We start from the raw sequence: 19,865 nt of genomic DNA, 5'->3' as shown, positions 1-19,865 counted from the left end.
TGTGTAGGCGTGCAGGAATATGGAGGGGATGGAAGCATGGCAGCTGGGGAGGTTTCTCACCCTCTCCCTTCTCGACCCATGGCCTCCCAAGTAGCTCTGATCTGGGCCTTTGCCCTTGGAGTGTCTCCGTGGGCATCCCAATCCCTGCAGCCCGGGGCTGCAGCCAGCCCGTGAGGAACAGCCAGAGTGGGCAGCAAACTCACTGTGGAGCTCCTCATGGACTGCAGAGTGCAGGAGCCCAAAGTGGGAAGAAGGCAGGGAGGGCAAAGAGGGAGAAGCTGGTGTTGAAGGAGATGAGCATGGCCCCCGCTGCAGGCGACTGTCTCATGCAGGGAGGGCTGCCAAGGGCAGGCAGGAGGAAGCATGGCAGCTTTTGTAGGCACCTCTGACGAGGACCCAGGTGGGAGCTGTCTGAGACAGCTCAGGGAGCCAAGGCTGCCACTCTGGGTGTTGGGTATGGAGAAAGGATGAAGAAAAACCATGGGTCGACATTGTGATGCAACATAATTTTATTGCAGTTGCAGGGGAGGAGGGAGTTGGGACAAGGGCAGGACCCTGGCCAGAGACTTCCCCTGTCTCCTGGCACTGGACAAAGCGACAGCGAGCATCAGCCGTGCTGCAGGAACAGGCACCCAGTGCAGGTCTCTGTCATCAAGGGTGAGCGAGCTTTGAAGGGATGATCAGGAGGGCAGGAGAAAGGCAGAGCTGGGCCTCAAGCAGGCACGAGGCATCCAAGCTGCGGAGCCCAGCAATGCCAAAGGGATGTCCTTCCACAGAGCGTCGTGTTGGTGTGTGCCAGAGTATCTTCAGGAGCTCTCCTTCATCTGTGGTCGGACCCAGTGTGGGGCTTAGCAGGGCCCACAGTTGCCACTCAGGTACCTGTGGCCTCGCCGCCAGCCCCCATATCCGCAGCTCCCAAAGGCTCCGTAGCCCCCAGAAAGACCATAGCCTCCATAGCCTCCATAGCCCCCATAGCCCCCATAGCCCCCAAGGCCTCCATAGCCCCCAAGGCCTCCATAGCCCCCATAGCCCCCAAAACCACCACGGCCTCCAAAAGTGCCGCCGTAGCCCCCTCCAACGCCGGGGGCTCCCGCTGAGCCAACAACGCTGTACTGCGGGAAGGAGCTGAGGATGGGCCCGGGGAAGGTGACCACCGAGGCCGGGGGCTGGATCACCACCGTGGAGTCGGGGCACTGCCGCACGCAGGGCTCGTTGGCAGTGTCAGCCAGCGGGGCTGGGGCGGCCACCCCACAGGAAGGGACGCACAGGCTGGAGCAGGACATCTTTCAGGCAGGCAAGGACTCCTGGAAAATGCACCAGGAATTAGGCAAGGGTGTGGGGAAGGGGCTGTATCGAGGGAGGCAGGGAGAGATCCCCAAGAGGCTTCCAAGAGCTGGACTCACCCGGTCGATCAGGAGAGTGAAGCGGAGGAAGCTGGATAGAGGACTGCGAAGCCCTCAGCTCTTTTATACATGTCCCAGACTGCCCGGGGCATTGGCCAAGTGGGTGGTGGTGGAAAGCCCCGGAAATCATGAAACCCACCGGACAAGCTTCATAGCAGAGATTGTGAAGTGGGACAATTATATGCCTCCTCATTGGAGACATTGGCGTGCAAACGTGCCCTGGAGAAGAAAGAGGTGATGGGAGGGAGAGACCATGACACATCATTACATGAAAGACAAGGCGCTGCTGTAGCTGAACTCGTGGCACCAATAAATCCCGATCTGTCCCCAATCCCCCAATTTGCCCACGTAGAAGAATCCTGAGCGTCTTGCAGAAGTGCTTTGCAATCCTGCGTACAGCCATCACGCCTGTCATTACCTCTCTTTTACAAGCTGGCAAACAGAGGCACCGGGAGGTTGGGCAAAGGCAGAAGCCATTCCACGCGCTCGGAGTCATTTCCAAATGCCCATCTCTGAATGCCAGCAACAGCTATGCATCTCATGGTCTTGGGGTCCCCAGACATCTCTATTAATTGCCCATGTCTAAGACTCTGGAGGAAAGTGGGATTTTTAGGTCCCGGCTTAACTTGTCAGCCATGTCAAGAGTAGAGGAGACGGGTCCCATGTGTGACAAAAGCCCAAATGCTCAGCGGGCTGGTAGAGATGCGATGGGCACGGCAGTGGGATAGTGCAGGGGAGACATCTGAGTGGGGGGATGTATATGGAGGAGCAGTAGGGCAGTAACGAGACCAGGTCACTCTCAGCTCCTTCAGCCTCATGTCTCTGAGTGTGGTCCTCCCCGAGCCCTCTCTGGAGGCACTCGATTACTCAGCTGGGCATGGAGGGCTGTGCCAGGAGACGCTGGCCGAGCACCCTCAGAGAGTCAGGCTGCACGTGGCCACAGTCCCCACAGGCACAGGCATGCTGGGCACCGCTGGCTCTGGGTGCGTGGCTGGGCTGCTGCTGAGTGTGGCGTGGTTGCGCACAGCAATCTTCTGCAAGATGCGCGGGATTCTTCCACATAAGTAAAGTGGGGATTAGGGACAAATCGGGGTTTATTGCCGACGCGAGTGCAGCTACAGCAGCGCTTTGTCTGTCATGTAATGATGTGTCACGGTCTCTCCCTCCATCACCTCTTTCTTCTCCAGGGCACATTTGCACGCCGATGTCTCCAATGAGGAGGCATATAATTGTCTCGCATCACTATCTGTGCCGTGAAGCTTGTACACTTGTATTTATAATTAACTGGGGTTTTTGCAACTGCCCCGTTGGCCAATGCCCCAGGCAGTCTGGGACATGTATAAAAGAGCTGAGGGACTCACAGCCCTCTATCCAGCTTCCTCCACTTGACTCTCCTGATCATCGTGGTAAGTCCACGTCTTACCTCCATCTTTCCTTCCTCAGTGCTGGCTTTCTCACGGTATCTTTTGCTCTGGGCTCCACCATGCTTTCATAGTGCATAGTTAGGATGTGATTGTGCTGTTTGAGAGCTATGGAAAGGATGGAAATTTAAACTTGCAGGTACAATGCCCTGAGTATACCAAAGCACTCAAGTCCTTTGGGAGCTCGGTGATTTTCCTTCTGCTTTGGATGAGGGAGTTTTTCCTCTCTGCTGTGGGGGAGTAAGAAGCAGGGTACACTAGTGGAGGAAGGGGTTTACATGAGCCTTTCAAGTCTGGAGTGTGTTTTTGCCCTGACTGCCTGAGATGATCCAGACCATGTCCTGGGACACAGGTTCCAAGGGCGAGAGAGCCAGGAGGGAATTGGGATCCGGCCTTACACTGAACCGGAGCTCTGCCTTGTTTTGCAGCTTCACGTCCTGAACCGAAGGATGTCCTGCTCCAGCCTGTGCGTCCCTTCCTGTGGGGTGGCCGCCCCAGCCCCGCTGGCTGACACCGCCAACGAGCCCTGCGTGCGGCAGTGCCCCGACTCCACGGTGGTGATCCAGCCCCCGGCCTCGGTGGTCACCTTCCCCGGGCCCATCCTCAGCTCCTTCCCGCAGTACAGCGTTGTTGGCTCAGCAGGAGCCCCCGGCGTTGGAGGGGGCTACGGCGGCACTTTTGGAGGCCGTGGTGGTTTTGGGGGCTATGGGGGCTATGGAGGCCTTGGGGGCTATGGAGGCCTTGGGGGCTATGGGGGTTATGGGGGCTATGGAGGCTATGGTCTTTCTGGGGGCTACGGAGCCTTTGGGAGCTGCGGATATGGGGGCTGGCGGCGAGGCCACAGGTACCTGAGTGGCAACTGTGGGCCCTGCTAAGCCCCACACTGGGTCCAACCACAGATGAAGGAGAGCTCCTGAAGATACTCTGGCACACACCAACACGATGCTCTGTGGAAGGACATCCCTTTGGCATTGCTGGGCTCCGCAGCTTGAATGCCTCGGGCCTGCTTGGAGCCCAGCTCTACCTTTCTCCTGCCCTCCTGATCATCCCTTCAAAGCTCGCTCACCCTTGATGACAGAGACCTGCACTGGGTGCCTGTTCCTGCAGCACGGCTGATGCTCGCTGTCGCTTTGTCCAGTGCCAGGAGACAGGGGAAGTCTCTGGCCAGGGCCCTGCTCTTGTCCTAACTCCCTCCTCCCCTGCAACTGCAATAAAAGCTGTGTTCCATTGCAATGTCAACTCCTGGTTTTTCTTGATCCTCCCTTCTTCTTTCCCATTGCCCCCAAACCTCAGGGCGTGTCAGTCTGGGCTGCTCTAATGCCCCACGGAAGTGCCCGTGGAGCATTTGGGCTGTTTCCTCAGTGTGTTACAATGGATGATGACAGTCCCAGCTGGGTCTTGTAGAGCACATCCCTCTGCGCTTCCTCTGGTCTCCCACCAGCAATAAACACAATACATTCCCAAAGCCCACTTCCAACGTGTGAAAGTGCCATGGGTGTCTTGCAGAAGCTCTTCCAAAACCTCTGCAAAGCCAGCATGCCTGGCATCACCTCCTTTTATTGGCTCCTTATTGGTCACATTTGGAGGTCCAGGAAATGGAGAGATGAGCACTGCATGTACAGGGCTGCTGGCCGTGTCCCCGTGCCCAGCTAGAGGTGAGGGCCATGGGAAGGGGTGAGACAGACGCAGCCAGGTCTTCCCCAGTTTTCTCTGAGAGCCATGAAATGGCCACGGGTATCCAGTCACATGAAGCACAAAGCTCTCTGAGCAGGAGCTTGGACTGCCCACCCTCCTGAGGTCCCTCCCTTCCCCAGGTATCTTCTGATCTTGTGATCCCAGCACTGCATGGTGGTCTTGGACAGAGACAGCTCCGGCCAGAGCCATCAGGAAGGGCAGTGAGGCAGCACATTGGTCAGTGCTGGGCAGCTCACAAAAAGATGTGTCATGCACAATTATGAACAATGAGGATGGCAAAAAAGGCAGCAAAATGGCAAGAGCAGGCATTCTTTTTTTCCACAGCCTGACCTGAAGTTTGCACGTCTTCTCTTCCGCTTGAGGATGTTTCCACCTCTGCCCATCCTCACACCTGCCCAGATTCCCCCGCACTGACTCTCGGCCGTCGGCCATGTCCTGGCTCACATCATGTCCCCTGCGTGTCTGCTAAGCGCCGAGTGGTGGAAGGGGATTTTGTTGACGCTGTCACGGCTGCTGTGGATGGGTGTTTTGGGGAGGGGTGTGGCAGTGTGGGCTGCTTTGTGGTCTAGTGTGTGAGGAAGGATAGCAAAGGAGAAGAAAATTTGGTCCAGAGCACCAGGCTGTGGGAAACTCTCGTGCTGTTCCTGGGCACAGCCGTGCCTCCAGGCTGGCGGTGTGTTACACAGGGAATGCCAGGAAGGGCTTCTGCTTAAGCAGTGGGGGCGAGGGAAGGCCAAAAGTGGTCCAAAGAGCAGTGGGAGATGCAGGAGCTGCTGCCAAGGGCAGGCAGGAGGAAGCGAGACAGCTCTCGCAAGTGCCACTGACGAGGCCGCTGGTGGGACATGGCTGCCACAGCCCAGGGAGCCAAGGCTGCCACTCTGGGTGTTGGGTATGGAGGAAGGATGAAGAAAAACCAGTGGTTGATATTGCGATGCAACACAATTTTATTACAGTTGCAGGGGAGGAGGGAGTTGAGACAAGGGCAGGGCCCTGGCCAGAGACTTCCCCTGTCTCCTGGCACTGGACAAAGCGACAGCGAGCATCAGCCGTGCTGCAGGAACAGGCACCCAGTGCAGGTCTCTGTCATCAGGGAGCAACAAGTCTTGAAGGGATGATCAGGAGGGCAGGAGAAAGGCAGAGCTGGGCTCCAAACAGGCACAAGGCATCCAAGCTGCGGAGCCCAGCAAAGCCAATGGGATGTCCTTCCACAGAGTGTCGTGTCGGTGTGTGCCAGAGTATTTTCAGGAGCTCTCCTTCATCTGTGGTTGGACCCAGTGTGGGGCTTAGCAGGGCCCACAGTTGCCACTCAGGTACCTGTGGCCTCGCCGCCAGCCCCCATATCCGCAGCTCCCAAAGGCTCCGTAGCCCCCAGAAAGACCATAGCCCCCATAGCCTCCATAGCCCCCATAGCCCCCATAGCCCCCAAGGCCTCCATAGCCCCCATAGCCCCCAAAACCACCACGGCCTCCAAAAGTGCCGCCGTAGCCCCCTCCAACGCCGGGGGCTCCCGCTGAGCCAACAACGCTGTACTGCGGGAAGGAGCTGAGGATGGGCCCGGGGAAGGTGACCACCGAGGCCGGGGGCTGGATCACCACCGTGGAGTCGGGGCACTGCCGCACGCAGGGCTCGTTGGCGGTGTCAGCCAGCGGGGCTGGGGCGGCCACCCCACAGGAAGGGACGCACAGGCTGGAGCAGGACATCCTTCGGTTCAGGACGTGAAGCTGCAAAACAAGGCAGAGCTCCGGTTCAGTGTAAGGCCGGATCCCAATTCCCTCCTGGCTCTCTCGCCCTTGGAACCTGTGTCCCAGGACATGGTCTGGATCATCTCAGGCAGTCAGGGCAAAAACACACTCCAGACTTGAAAGGCTCATGTAAACCCCTTCCTCCACTAGTGTACCCTGCTTCTTACTCCCCCACAGCAGAGAGGAAAAACTCCCTCATCCAAAGCAGAAGGAAAATCACCGAGCTCCCAAAGGACTTGAGTGCTTTGGTATACTCAGGGCATTGTACCTGCAAGTTTAAATTTCCATCCTTTCCATAGCTCTCAAACAGCACAATCACATCCTAACTATGCACTATGAAAGCATGGTGGAGCCCAGAGCAAAAGATACCGTGAGAAAGCCAGCACTGAGGAAGGAAAGATGGAGGTAAGACGTGGACTTACCACGATGATCAGGAGAGTCAAGTGGAGGAAGCTGGATAGAGGGCTGTGAGTCCCTCAGCTCTTTTATACATGTCCCAGACTGCCTGGGGCATTGGCCAACGGGGCAGTTGCAAAAACCCCAGTTAATTATAAATACAAGTGTACAAGCTTCACGGCACAGATAGTGATGCGAGACAATTATATGCCTCCTCATTGGAGACATCGGCGTGCAAATGTGCCCTGGAGAAGAAAGAGGTGATGGAGGGAGAGACCGTGACACATCATTACATGACAGACAAAGCGCTGCTGTAGCTGCACTCGCGTCGGCAATAAACCCCGATTTGTCCCTAATCCCCACTTTACTTATGTGGAAGAATCCCGCGCATCTTGCAGAAGATTGCTGTGCGCAACCACGCCACACTCAGCAGCAGCCCAGCCACGCACCCAGAGCCAGCGGTGCCCAGCATGCCTGTGCCTGTGGGGACTGTGGCCACGTGCAGCCTGACTCTCTGAGGGTGCTCGGCCAGCGTCTCCTGGCACAGCCCTCCATGCCCAGCTGAGTAATCGAGTGCCTCCAGAGAGGGCTCGGGGAGGACCACACTCAGAGACATGAGGCTGAAGGAGCTGAGAGTGACCTGGTCTCGTTACTGCCCTACTGCTCCTCCATATACATCCCCCCACTCAGATGTCTCCCCTGCACTATCCCACTGCCGTGCCCATCGCATCTCTACCAGCCCGCTGAGCATTTGGGCTTTTGTCACACATGGGACCCGTCTCCTCTACTCTTGACATGGCTGACAAGTTAAGCCGGGACCTAAAAATCCCACTTTCCTCCAGAGTCTTAGACATGGGCAATTAATAGAGATGTCTGGGGACCCCAAGACCATGAGATGCATAGCTGTTGCTGGCATTCAGAGATGGGCATTTGGAAATGACTCCGAGCGCGTGGAATGGCTTCTGCCTTTGCCCAACCTCCCGGTGCCTCTGTTTGCCAGCTTGTAAAAGAGAGGTAATGACAGGCGTGATGGCTGTACGCAGGATTGCAAAGCACTTCTGCAAGACGCTCAGGATTCTTCTACGTGGGCAAATTGGGGGATTGGGGACAGATCGGGATTTATTGGTGCCACGAGTTCAGCTACAGCAGCGCCTTGTCTTTCATGTAATGATGTGTCATGGTCTCTCCCTCCCATCACCTCTTTCTTCTCCAGGGCACGTTTGCACGCCAATGTCTCCAATGAGGAGGCATATAATTGTCCCACTTCACAATCTCTGCCATGAAGCTTGTCCGGTGGGCTTCATGATTTCCGGGGCTTTCCACCACCACCCACTTGGCCAATGCCCCGGGCAGTCTGGGACATGTATAAAAGAGCTGAGGGCTTCGCAGTCCTCTATCCAGCTTCCTCCGCTTCACTCTCCTGATCGACCGGGTGAGTCCAGCTCTTGGAAGCCTCTTGGGGATCTCTCCCTGCCTCCCTCGATACAGCCCCTTCCCCACACCCTTGCCTAATTCCTGGTGCATTTTCCAGGAGTCCTTGCCTGCCTGAAAGATGTCCTGCTCCAGCCTGTGCGTCCCTTCCTGTGGGGTGGCCGCCCCGGCCCCGCTGGCTGACACCGCCAACGAGCCCTGCGTGTGGCAGTGCCCCGACTCCACGGTGGTGATCCAGCCCCCGGCCTCGGTGGTCACCTTCCCCGGGCCCATCCTCAGCTCCTTCCCGCAGTACAGCGTTGTTGGCTCAGCGGGAGCCCCTGGCGTTGGAGGGGGCTACGGCGGCACTTTTGGAGGCCGTGGTGGTTTTGGGGGCTATGGGGGCTATGGAGGCCTTGGGGGCTATGGGGGCTATGGGGGCTATGGAGGCTATGGAGGCTATGGTCTTTCTGGGGGCTACGGAGCCTTTGGGAGCTGTGGATATGGGGGCTGGGCCCGAGGCCACAGGTACCTGAGTGGCAACTGTGGGCCCTGCTAAGCCCCACACTGGGTCCAACCACAGATGAAGGAGAGCTCCTGAAAATACTCTGGCACACACCGACACGACACTCTGTGGAAGGACATCCCATTGGCTTTGCTGGGCTCCGCAGCTTGGATGCCTTGTGCCTGTTTGGAGCCCAGCTCTGCCTTTCTCCTGCCCTCCTGATCATCCCTTCAAGACTTGTTGCTCCCTGATGACAGAGACCTGCACTGGGTGCCTGTTCCTGCAGCACGGCTGATGCTCGCTGTCGCTTTGTCCAGTGCCAGGAGACAGGGGAAGTCTCTGGCCAGGGCCCTGCCCTTGTCTCAACTCCCTCCTCCCCTGCAACTGTAATAAAATTGTGTTGCATCGCAATATCAACCACTGGTTTTTCTTCATCCTTCCTCCATACCCAACACCCAGAGTGGCAGCCTTGGCTCCCTGGGCTGTGGCAGCCATGTCCCACCAGCGGCCTCGTCAGTGGCACTTGCGAGAGCTGTCTCGCTTCCTCCTGCCTGCCCTTGGCAGCAGCTCCTGCATCTCCCACTGCTCTTTGGACCACTTTTGGCCTTCCCTCGCCCCCACTGCTTAAGCAGAAGCCCTTCCTGGCATTCCCTGTGTAACACACCGCCAGCCTGGAGGCACGGCTGTGCCCAGGAACAGCACGAGAGTTTCCCACAGCCTGGTGCTCTGGACCAAATTTTCTTCTCCTTTGCTATCCTTCCTCACACACTAGACCACAAAGCAGCCCACACTGCCACACCCCTCCCCAAAACACCCATCCACAGCAGCCGTGACAGCGTCAACAAAATCCCCTTCCACCACTCGGCGCTTAGCAGACACGCAGGGGACATGATGTGAGCCAGGACATGGCCGACGGCCGAGAGTCAGTGCGGGGGAATCTGGGCAGGTGTGAGGATGGGCAGAGGTGGAAACATCCTCAAGCGGAAGAGAAGACGTGCAAACTTCAGGTCAGGCTGTGGAAAAAAAGAATGCCTGCTCTTGCCATTTTGCTGCCTTTTTTGCCATCCTCATTGTTCATAATTGTGCATGACACATCTTTTTGTGAGCTGCCCAGCACTGACCAATGTGCTGCCTCACTGCCCTTCCTGATGGCTCTGGCCGGAGCTGTCTCTGTCCAAGACCACCATGCAGTGCTGGGATCACAAGATCAGAAGATACCTGGGGAAGGGAGGGACCTCAGGAGGGTGGGCAGTCCAAGCTCCTGCTCAGAGAGCTTTGTGCTTCATGTGACTGGATACCCGTGGCCATTTCATGGCTCTCAGAGGAAAACTGGGGAAGACCTGGCTGCGTCTGTCTCACCCCTTCCCATGGCCCTCACCTCTAGCTGGGCACGGGGACACGGCCAGCAGCCCTGTACATGCAGTGCTCATCTCTCCATTTCCCTGGACCTCCAAATGTGACCAATAAGGAGCCAATAAAAGGAGGTGATGCCAGGCATGCTGGCTTTGCAGAGGTTTTGGAAGAGCTTCTGCAAGACACCCATGGCACTTTCACACGTTGGAAGTGGGCTTTGGGAATGTATTGTGTTTATTGCTGGTGGGAGACCAGAGGAAGCGCAGAGGGATGTGCTCTACAAGACCCAGCTGGGACTGTCATCATCCATTGTAACACACTGAGGAAACAGCCCAAATGCTCCACGGGCACTTCCGTGGGGCATTAGAGCAGCCCAGACTGACACGCCCTGAGGTTTGGGGGCAATGGGAAAGAAGAAGGGAGGATCAAGAAAAACCAGGAGTTGACATTGCAATGGAACACAGCTTTTATTGCAGTTGCAGGGGAGGAGGGAGTTGGGACAAGGGCAGGGCCCTGGCCAGAGACTTCCCCTGTCTCCTGGCACTGGACAAAGCGACAGCGAGCATCAGCCGTGCTGCAGGAACAGGCACCCAGTGCAGGTCTCTGTCATCAAGGATGAGCGAGCTTTGAAGGGATGATCAGGAGGGCAGGAGAAAGGCAGAGCTGGGCTCCAAGCAGGCACGAGGCATTCAAGCTGCGGAGCCCAGCAATGCCAAAGGGATGTCCTTCCTTTGGGTGTCATGTCAGGATGTGCCAGAGTATTTTCAGGAGCCCTCCTTCATCTGTGGTCGGACCCAGTGTGGGGCTTAGCAGGGCCCACAGTTGCCACTCAGGTACCTGTGGCCTCGCCGCCAGCCCCCATATCCACAGCTCCCAAAAGCTCCGTAGCCCCCAGAAAGACCATAGCCTCCATAGCCTCCATAGCCCCCATAGCCCCCATAGCCCCCAAGGCCTCCATAGCCCCCAAGGCCTCCATAGCCCCCATAGCCTCCAAAACCACCACGGCCTCCAAAAGTGCCGCCGTAGCCCCCTCCAACGCCGGGGGCTCCCGCTGAGCCAACAACGCTGTACTGCGGGAAGGAGCTGAGGATGGGCCCGGGGAAGGTGACCACCGAGGCCGGGGGCTGGATCACCACCGTGGAGTCGGGGCACTGCCGCACGCAGGGCTCGTTGGCGGTGTCAGCCAGGGGGGCCGGGGCGGCCACCCCACAGGAAGGGACGCACAGGCTGGAGCAGGACATCCTTCGGTTCAGGAGGTGAGGCTGCAAAACAAGGCAGAGCTTGCTGTACGTGTATCTGCTGGCACGGACAGGGTTCTGCTGTGCTCCCTGCTTTGTGGGGGCCCTGGGACACATTCCCCACCACATCCCTGCACCATCTCCATGATGCCTCCAGCACATTGCCACATGCCAGCCCTGCACTCCTCCACCTTCCCACTGCTTGCACCTGGCCTGGATAAAGCCACACATCATGCAGTGCTCCAGCACTCAGGCCACCCCCGTGACCACCAAGCACATCCTCAGTGTTGCCTTGTGGTCCTGGCAGACTGCATTCAAATAATGCCCTTCCTCAGTCAGGCAGCAGCAGGGACCTTTCTCATCACCAACTCGGTAGCAACAACAGCACCCATGCTGGCTCCTAACAGGGCTATGCGCTCTGTGGGCCAGTGCCAGGAACAGGGTTGGGAACTTACCAAGGCTGGCGAGTCAAGGTGGTTGGGATGTGAAGTGAGGGAAGCCTGGGGCCGCGACAGCTTTTATGCCTCACCACAGCTCTGCTGCAGGAGCCTTTGCAGAAAAAGTTGCCCTGAGGCTGCAGGGCGATGCCTGGCGTCCTCTGCAAACTCAGCACACGCCTCGCAGCCTGGGATTATCAGCGCTACCCCACGCTGGGTGCAATAAAGCAGCCCCCACCCTCAGTGAAGTAGTGCAGGGCATGGAATAGCGTGGTCCTCCACTAACCCTCTCTGGAGGGATTCGATTACTCAGCTGGGCAGCAAGAACTGTGCCAGAACTGGCTGCCCGAGCAGCTGCAGCGAGGCAGGGCTGCACGTGCCCACATTCTCTGCAGGCACAGGCATGTCAGGCAGCCTGCTTTTTGCATTTTCATCAAGGGGACATATAAGCCCCAAATACCCAGCAAGGGTCTGGAGATGGCCAAGGATTAGGGATGCCCCTAGCCCCTGTCAGGGGCTAGCACTGGGAGATGGTGGGCACTTAGGAGCCACCCAGAGCAGATAGGGTGGCTTCTGACTTTGACAACCTTCCAATGCCTCTGTTTACCAGCCTGTAAAAGAGAGGTAATGACAGGCGTGATGGCTGTACGCAAGATTCCAAAGCACTTCTGCAAGATGCTCAGGACTCTGACACGTAAGCAAAGTGGGGAGATTAGGGACAGATCGGGGTTTATTGGTGCCACGAGTTCAGCTACAGCAGCACCTTGTCTTTCATGTAATGATGTGTCACGGTCTCTCCCTCCCATCACCTCTTTCTTCTCCAGGGCACGTTTGCACGCCAATGTCTCCAATGAGGAGGCATATAATTGTCCCACATCACAATCTCTGTCATGAAGCTTGTCCACTGCATTTCGTGATTTCCGGGGCTTTCCACCACCACCCACTTGGCCAATGCCCCGGGCAGTCTGGGACATGTATAAAAGAGCTGAGTGCTTCGCAGTCCTCTATCCAGCTTCCTCCGCTTCACTCTCCTGATCGACCGGGTGAGTCCAGCTCTTGGAAGCCTCTTGGGGATCTCTCCCTGCCTCCCTTGATACAGCCCCTTCCCCACACCCTTGCCTAATTCCTGGTGCATTTTCCAGGAGTCCTTGCCTGCCTGAAAGATGTCCTGCTCCAGCCTGTGCGTCCCTTCCTGTGGGGTGGCCGCCCCGGCCCCGCTGGCTGACACTGCCAACGAGCCCTGCGTGCGGCAGTGCCCCGACTCCACGGTGGTGATCCAGCCCCCGGCCTCGGTGGTCACCTTCCCCGGGCCCATCCTCAGCTCCTTCCCGCAGTACAGCGTTGTTGGCTCAGCGGGAGCCCCCGGCGTTGGAGGGGGCTACGGCGGCACTTTTGGAGGCCGTGGTGGTTTTGGGGGCTATGGGGGCTATGGAGGCCTTGGGGGCTATGGAGGCCTTGGGGGCTATGGGGGCTATGGAGGCTATGGAGGCTATGGTCTTTCTGGGGGCTACGGAGCCTTTGGGGGTTGTGGATACGGTGGCTGGGCCCGAGGCCACAGGTACCTCAATGGCAACTGTGGGCCCTGCTAAATCCCAAATATCCATGGAGTTCAGTGCTGGATCTGCCCTGGGACTCCACAAGTAGCACCTCCTGTCCTCTACCACCAGATGCAGAACGAAGCTTTCAGCCCCTCTTTAGGCTGTGGCAAAGCAGCTACTTGAACTTTATGGTCCTCGCTTATTTGCACAGAGCAACCTTGCAGATCTTCTGCTGTCAGCTTTAGGGCTTCCAGCACTGCCTCAAAATCTCCCCTCTATCTGCGGTACACCAAAACTGTACTCATCCTCGGATGAGAGTCTCCCCTGCTCTGCCCCGCTCTGAGACTCCCAACCTGCAACAGGAGGGGGGAATCTTTGGGGTGGAGCCCTGGGTCAATGCCTTCTTGCAGCCTTATGATTTTTGTGTTTCCAATTCATTGTTTCTGTGTTGTTATGTATTCTGCTGTCACTGCCTATTGCATTTTCCATCCACATTAAAGAATCTGCATTGCATCAATAACTTGGCTTTTGGTTGGTTTGTATGAGTTTGCTCTTCTGATTTTCCACGTTGGCCAGGGATATGTTGATAATAAAGGTCAAGCGACAGGGTTAAATATCAGATGGCATGTGGGGTGGCGAACAGGTTTTGTGAGGAGGTTCAACAGCTTGTGATAGACACCCTTGTGTTGTAGCACACAACAGATACAAACAAGCTATTAGCCCCATTGTAAGTGACAGCTTTTGAAGGAAAGAATATCACTGAATTTATTTGTTACTTTGTGGTACTTTTCTCAAGCAGAAATATACATCTTCGCATTTTTCCATGCTAGATGGTCTGAGAAGTTCAAAGCGCTTCTCAGACGCTCGTAACTATTCTATACATTTATAGTGTGTTATTACTCTATTAAAAGCTTACTGCTCTTGTTACGTGCTTTGTTATTGAATAATAGTCACTTCAAACGTACATGTTGAGTCATTTCAATATATGCTTTAGTCAGAACGTGATTTTATAGCCTTCAAATCTTTCATTCAAATGTGGCTCTGTACAAACAACCATGACAGACCCTACAATTAATTACTTTGCCTTCTCAGCCCAGAAATTTTGATTTCTTTCTAGTCTTATGTTAAGATTTCCTGGAGTGGAAGAAACATATATGTGTGTGGCATTCCACACATTTCTAACTCACTCTTTTAACCAGGTCCCCTGTTAAAGCAGCTAAGCCCAGAAACAGTCTGTAGCACTACTGAGATATTAGCAATTATTTTAAGCTAACATTGTCTCTTCCTTGAGAACTCTGAGACACTTAATACTCTCCAGTTTTTACTTAGCAACTTATTCACAACTTTCCATATTTTATTCAGTAGATTTAGTGAACGAAAAATTGAAATTATGACCAGTTCCAGCTAAATTTATAGACCTTAAGGTCAAGATACAGGTTGAACAGCAACTTGCACTGTGCTTCTGCAGGGCCCATGTCAGGCACCAAAGTCAGTGAGTGCTTCCCTAGGAGCACAGCTCCTCAGAAGCCATGAGAAATCTCCATCCCGAAAGTTTCTGGAAGTGCAACCCACAGCTTTACTTGCAAAGGTTTCCAATGATTTTTGTACTCGTATTTTGTATTGTAGCACAACTGAGCTCTGTTCCTCTTGTGACACTGCCCTCAAAGTGCCTCTGTGTGTGTTTAAAGGACAACAATTACATTCACAATAAGGGTTCTAGGGTTTAACAGGGCTTTCAAAGCACTTCACCGGCTGTTTTATGCCTAGACTATGTTACAGCATCATACTATTAAGAGGTTACGTCTGCTGCCAGTTAGGTACTTCAGTCATGAATAATAGAGTCACTCCAGAATTGCATCAAGGGATCTCACCCTAATAACAACTGTGTGATTGTGCCGCCTGGGAACTTCACATCATTTCATTGTCATTCAAATGGAGCCTTGCGGTAACACTTGCAAACACTTGTCCTCACCAGCACTTAATAAGGCGAACGGAAAGTGTGCAATTTTCTGCTCTGTAACAGATCAAGTCTCTAAATCCAGAAAGCGTCCCAGACACCACCAGCACAAAAGCGCTTGGGAACGAGGGAATTTCTCCCAACTTCTTGGCTTTTTCCCCAGTTAAATTGGGTTTGCTTGCAGGCAGTCTGTGCATTTATAAATCACTGAGATGTGGTGCTGTTATGTCCAATGTCTGCATATGCACTGTGATGCTAAGGAGAATTTCAAAGAATATTTCCAAATCCTTCCTAGGAAATTCCAGAATGGGTGACTTCATTTTCTGAGATACTACTGGGTTATTAGTTTGCAAAATGTGTACTCGGGTTCAGCTGACATTCATAAAAGCTACAGGGTGCAGTATGTCCCTGTAAAACATATCAAGCAGGGGACAAAAATCGGTGTACATTGAAGTCAGAAAAAGAAAAACAGGGACATGTAATGATGCTACAAGATTTTTAATAAGAATAAAATTCACAATCACAATCTAAAATAATACAGAAAGCAGAAGCAGAAAGAATGCATACAGAAATTATTTTATGTCTGCAGAAAATCTCCAGATTTCATTGGTACCATTTTTGCTGCTACAGCTGTAGCATTTGACTATCAATTTCCATTTTCAAACTTTTCTTCTTGCTTTAAGTCCAATGAAACAAATTGGATCAGATGATTTACTGTTTCATTGGTACAGGGTCAAAAGCAGTTAAGTCGGAAACATATCTATAGGAAGGCTAGTACAGGTACAGTCTAAATTTCATCTATGTTAGCTGGGAAAGAGCTATAAATGAGTTAAGAAGTTGTTTACCCATGTTAACTCATGTTAAGCCCAGCTTCCTTTACACCACCAAACCCATGTAGGGTTAAGAAGTCAGTAGGGAAAAAGGAAGACAAAACATTTTGGAAGAACACTGAAGAAGTTTTACAGAAACACTGAGCTCACCAAAATACTACGGCTTTCAGTCGCAGTCCTGGACTCAGAGCTTCTGCAAACCCTCCTCCTAACAGCAGCCATGAATTCGGTAATTAATTCTCAGTCCTCGTCTCCCATTAAATCCTTCTGGATTTAGCAGGGGTAGCAGGGGTAGCAGCTCCCATAGCTATATCTACGGGTGTAGCGAGAAGAGTAGGGGTAGCAGTAGCGGGAGCTGTAGGAGGGGTAGCAGTCCCGATAACCGCACAGACCCCCATAGCCCCGGTAGCCACAGGGGCTCCCACAGTCGTAGGTCCGGTAGCTGTACACGGTCCCGTAGTTGCAGGGAGAGTAGCAGGCATCCTCACACTGGTTCTGGTAGTAGTAAGTCATCTTGGTGCGATGGAGGGAGGCAAGCCTAAAACAGCGCACAGAAGAAAAAGCCTGTAAGGCAATGCTCCCAACAGCAAGTAAATCTCAAATAAATGCTGCAAGCATGCAGGGAGGGAAGAGAGAGCCAGCAAACCCAGGCATGCTGCCTGACACCCTCTGTACTCATCTATTGTTCTATCATGATTTTTAGTGCCGGGTCTTCCCCCTAATCCTCCATCCTGACCAGCCTTTCTGAGCTTTCCTGCACAGCCCCACTGGCTGCACCCATGGATCATGATGGGAGATGGGATTGTGAACTGTGACGCCTGTGTCAAAAGGGAGCCATCAAGGAAATAAACTGGAAAATCCTTCATAGCCGTACTAAGATAAAGACTTAAAGGGAAAAGAGGGATACGCGCAGGAATGACACAGTTTCAAACCCTCAAATACTAATGAAAATCCAGGGAGGAAAGAACATCTTACATATAAATAATTCTCAGCAAATCACAACCTTAATTCCCCATGCATTAATCTACAGCACTTGTAGATTAGTAACTGGGAACAGGGAGAAAGAGGGGAAAAACAGTATTAAACAGATCTCTTCATTATTCACTAGGTTTTCTAAATGTATTCCGACTTACCCACTTCTGAAAGGAGGATAAGGCAGGAGAAGCGAATGCATTATTCTCAGCTGCGCGGGTTTTTATAGAGTGCCCAGTCCCGCCCAGGGCATAAATGGCATGTCTGTGCCCTGGGTCGGCTCCAATTACCAAACACATTTTGCTTCCCTCATGACTCCTTCTCATTGATATACCGGTTCTCCCCAGGTTTCTGATTATTGGTCAGGCACTGTGACATGCAGGCTACACCCTCCAGGTTTCTTTCATCTCAAAACTATACAGGGCAATTAAGCCTTGCTATCATCGTGCTGAATTCACTTCTTCAGTACAGCAACAAGTCGACAGAATATGCAAAGACGTACATGTCATTTTTGGAAGACCAGCCTCACCGTGCATGTCGGCCCATGTACTTTGCTGTACTCTTTTTTTCTGACATACCTGTGGAAGGGGTAGCCTCTCCTTTTCATGTATTTCATAACTTTAATGACATGTAAAATGGCACGTTCTTACCATTCCCCTCCAACATTTCCTGTGACTAGCAAAGGGGGAAAGACCATTTCTTTGATTTGATGCCGTCATGCAATAGGATATTGCTGTGCTGATTGATTCAGCTAGAAAATTGGCCTATAAGCATTAAAACGGTATGTACATGACGTATTTTTAGAGAAAAAACTTTCAGAGACCCAATTATGAAGCTATAAATTACAACCTTAATAAAGCACAGAAATAGGATAACCTGATATACATTTTTAGAAACAGTGTTACATAACACTGGGGCGTTTTCCAGTAACGTGGTATTAATATTTAAATAATAAATCTCTTTGTACATGTAAATCTTTAATAAGTATTAATGAAGGCTTTGATATTCAAAATGTAGAGAAAGGCCCAGAACATCTGACATGCCTGTTATTACCCTTCCTTTAGATGCAAGTAAACAGCAGTGTTTTGAGGTGAAGGTCACCGGGGAAGACCGGGATGTTGCTGCTTACGAGGTCACATTCACAGGGCTCAGCATTATTCACCGTCATTAACAGCATTAAGTTAAACACCTCAACAACATTAAGAAGATGTTACATTAAACCATAGTTAGCATTTGGGGGACTTCCTAGGAAAACTACAGTTATTACGGAGATATGTTCCTGGTTTATCTTGTTCCTCGTAATGAACCCCTGAGTGAATCATTTTCTGATCTAAGTGAAAATAATCACTAAGCAGATATTTTTTGATCCAATTAAATTTGCCTCGCTTGGGCTGGCTCTACAGAAGACTGAGTTTGCAAGTTTATTTCATGTATGGTGCAAAGCCTGGAAATTTCAAACATCATTATTTCTGCTTGAAAGCCTTTAGATTTATTATTGATTGCTACCTGCTTTATGGTTCTCATAAAGTCTTGTGACCAACTCCTTACCTTATGCAAAAATATTTCCACTGTTCTTACACCAAAAAGGACCCCAGTTGCCTTCAATGTAGACTTAGGAGGTGGCTGTTGAAGTTTGGTAAAAGTAATTGATAGAGCATAGCAAGCAAGTAAATGGGATTTTCTACAGAATGACTTCCCTGTGGCAGGTCACAGCATACAATTAACACGTCCATGCATATTTGATTGCAGCAAGGTACAAACCAGACTTGTCCTCTAATCCAAACACCTTACTTACAGCTTTTGAGCTGGAAATAATACAAACAAAATGATAAATACAAAGAATGCCAATATTCTGACCTAAAAATGCAATTTTGAAATTAAAAAAAAAAAAAAAAACCAAACAAACAATAAATGCTTTCTAGGGATTATTATTCCTGCAAAAAAATTTAAATTCTTTCTTCCTCAAAACAATCCAGAGTCGTTGCAGGCTTCATATACTGAGATTTGTCCGTTCCTCCAAAATCGGCACTGTGAATGTCAATCAGTTCTGCTCCCAATAGCCTTCCTTCCCTTTCCTGTTATAACTCAGATTTCACCACACTAATTCTACAAATATAATTGACCCAGGAAGTCTGAACATGAAAGAAAACTGCAATGCAATGTCATGCTTTTGGAAGCCAAGAGCTGACTAATAATCACAAACCAAGAAAAACAATTACATCAACTGAAGGAGTGACGTGCATAAGAAAATGAGTTTAAAGAACAGTAGGCTTGGTCAGATAAACGTATAAAAGGGAGAGAAATTCAGGGTTCTCTACTCGCATCTCCGGACTTACATTCTCACTGAACTTGGTAAGTCAGACTTACTACAATGTCTTTATTGCTGTGTAGATGCTGTGGTTTTGCTATATTACTATACGGATGACAGTTATAGTTTAAAAGCAAAGGCTGTGATTTCACAGCCATGCAAGTACAATTCTTTTTTGTTAAAAAGGTGGTATTAAGATACCCACATAAGCTTAGAAGATTGTCTCATCTAGCCATGCACTATGAGAAATTACCTTATTTTTTGATATACTGAGGCATTTCAGGCTTCTTTATTTTGAAGCAGACAATGCATTACATTTTTTCAATTATATCAAACAAAAAGCAAGTATATATTCAACTGGCAATTAAGGCACGGACATGAGTCCAAACAAATAAGCTGCTTTTTTCAGCAGAGCACGGCTGGCTTGCACAAGGAGAGGATATCTTCCATGCTGTCTTGTCTCAACAGCAAAAACTGGCAGAATTGATTCCTGAACTAGTGTCAGTTCACTTTCCGTCTTTACAGTAACAGCAGACACTGATAAAGAGAACATAATCCTAACAATATCCTCTCTAAAATACTATCTGAACCCAGATTGCCAATTCTAAGCAATGGCAAAAGAAAAGCAGCAGAAAATACTTTTATGGGGAAAAGAAGGGG

At 51.9% G+C, this 19,865-nt stretch overlaps 6 protein-coding genes across 6 annotated transcripts; 3 read left to right on the top strand and 3 right to left on the bottom strand.

Moving 5' to 3' along the window:
- Positions 1-848: 848 nt before the first annotated feature.
- LOC132320086 (claw keratin-like) lies at positions 849-1,283 on the bottom strand. Its single transcript, XM_059832284.1, has one exon. It carries the CDS (start codon positions 1,281-1,283, stop codon positions 849-851), a length of 435 nt encoding a protein of 144 aa, XP_059688267.1.
- A 1,990-nt stretch (positions 1,284-3,273) lies between these two features.
- On the top strand, positions 3,274-3,699 carry LOC132320084 (claw keratin-like). Its single transcript, XM_059832280.1, has one exon. It carries the CDS (start codon positions 3,274-3,276, stop codon positions 3,697-3,699), a length of 426 nt encoding a protein of 141 aa, XP_059688263.1.
- A 2,103-nt stretch (positions 3,700-5,802) lies between these two features.
- LOC132320089 (claw keratin-like) lies at positions 5,803-6,219 on the bottom strand. The gene has a single exon (XM_059832294.1). The coding sequence runs from the start codon at positions 6,217-6,219 to the stop codon at positions 5,803-5,805; it is 417 nt and encodes a 138-aa protein (XP_059688277.1).
- Positions 6,220-8,209: 1,990 nt separating this feature from the next.
- Positions 8,210-8,626, top strand: LOC132320096 (claw keratin-like). The gene has a single exon (XM_059832303.1). The coding sequence runs from the start codon at positions 8,210-8,212 to the stop codon at positions 8,624-8,626; it is 417 nt and encodes a 138-aa protein (XP_059688286.1).
- A 2,105-nt stretch (positions 8,627-10,731) lies between these two features.
- Positions 10,732-11,166, bottom strand: LOC132320083 (claw keratin-like). The gene has a single exon (XM_059832279.1). The coding sequence runs from the start codon at positions 11,164-11,166 to the stop codon at positions 10,732-10,734; it is 435 nt and encodes a 144-aa protein (XP_059688262.1).
- A 1,597-nt stretch (positions 11,167-12,763) lies between these two features.
- Positions 12,764-13,189, top strand: LOC132320087 (claw keratin-like). The gene has a single exon (XM_059832286.1). It carries the CDS (start codon positions 12,764-12,766, stop codon positions 13,187-13,189), a length of 426 nt encoding a protein of 141 aa, XP_059688269.1.
- Positions 13,190-19,865: the final 6,676 nt, after the last annotated feature.

The sequence above is a fragment of the Gavia stellata genome, chromosome 33, assembly GCF_030936135.1.
Source record: "Gavia stellata isolate bGavSte3 chromosome 33, bGavSte3.hap2, whole genome shotgun sequence".
Classification (NCBI taxonomy): Eukaryota; Metazoa; Chordata; class Aves; order Gaviiformes; family Gaviidae; genus Gavia; species Gavia stellata.
The sequence above is the reverse complement of the archived record's forward strand: the minus strand, read 5'-3'. Positions and strand labels throughout refer to the sequence as shown.

Excerpts from the sequence above, each read along its gene's own strand:
- LOC132320084 (XM_059832280.1), top strand. The coding sequence starts at position 3,274 with ATGTCCTGCTCCAGCCTGTGCGTCCCTTCCTGTGGGGTGGCCGCCCCA.
- LOC132320083 (XM_059832279.1), bottom strand. The coding sequence starts at position 11,166 with ATGTCCTGCTCCAGCCTGTGCGTCCCTTCCTGTGGGGTGGCCGCCCCG.
- LOC132320096 (XM_059832303.1), top strand. The coding sequence starts at position 8,210 with ATGTCCTGCTCCAGCCTGTGCGTCCCTTCCTGTGGGGTGGCCGCCCCG.
- LOC132320086 (XM_059832284.1), bottom strand. The coding sequence starts at position 1,283 with ATGTCCTGCTCCAGCCTGTGCGTCCCTTCCTGTGGGGTGGCCGCCCCA.
- LOC132320089 (XM_059832294.1), bottom strand. The coding sequence starts at position 6,219 with ATGTCCTGCTCCAGCCTGTGCGTCCCTTCCTGTGGGGTGGCCGCCCCA.
- LOC132320087 (XM_059832286.1), top strand. The coding sequence starts at position 12,764 with ATGTCCTGCTCCAGCCTGTGCGTCCCTTCCTGTGGGGTGGCCGCCCCG.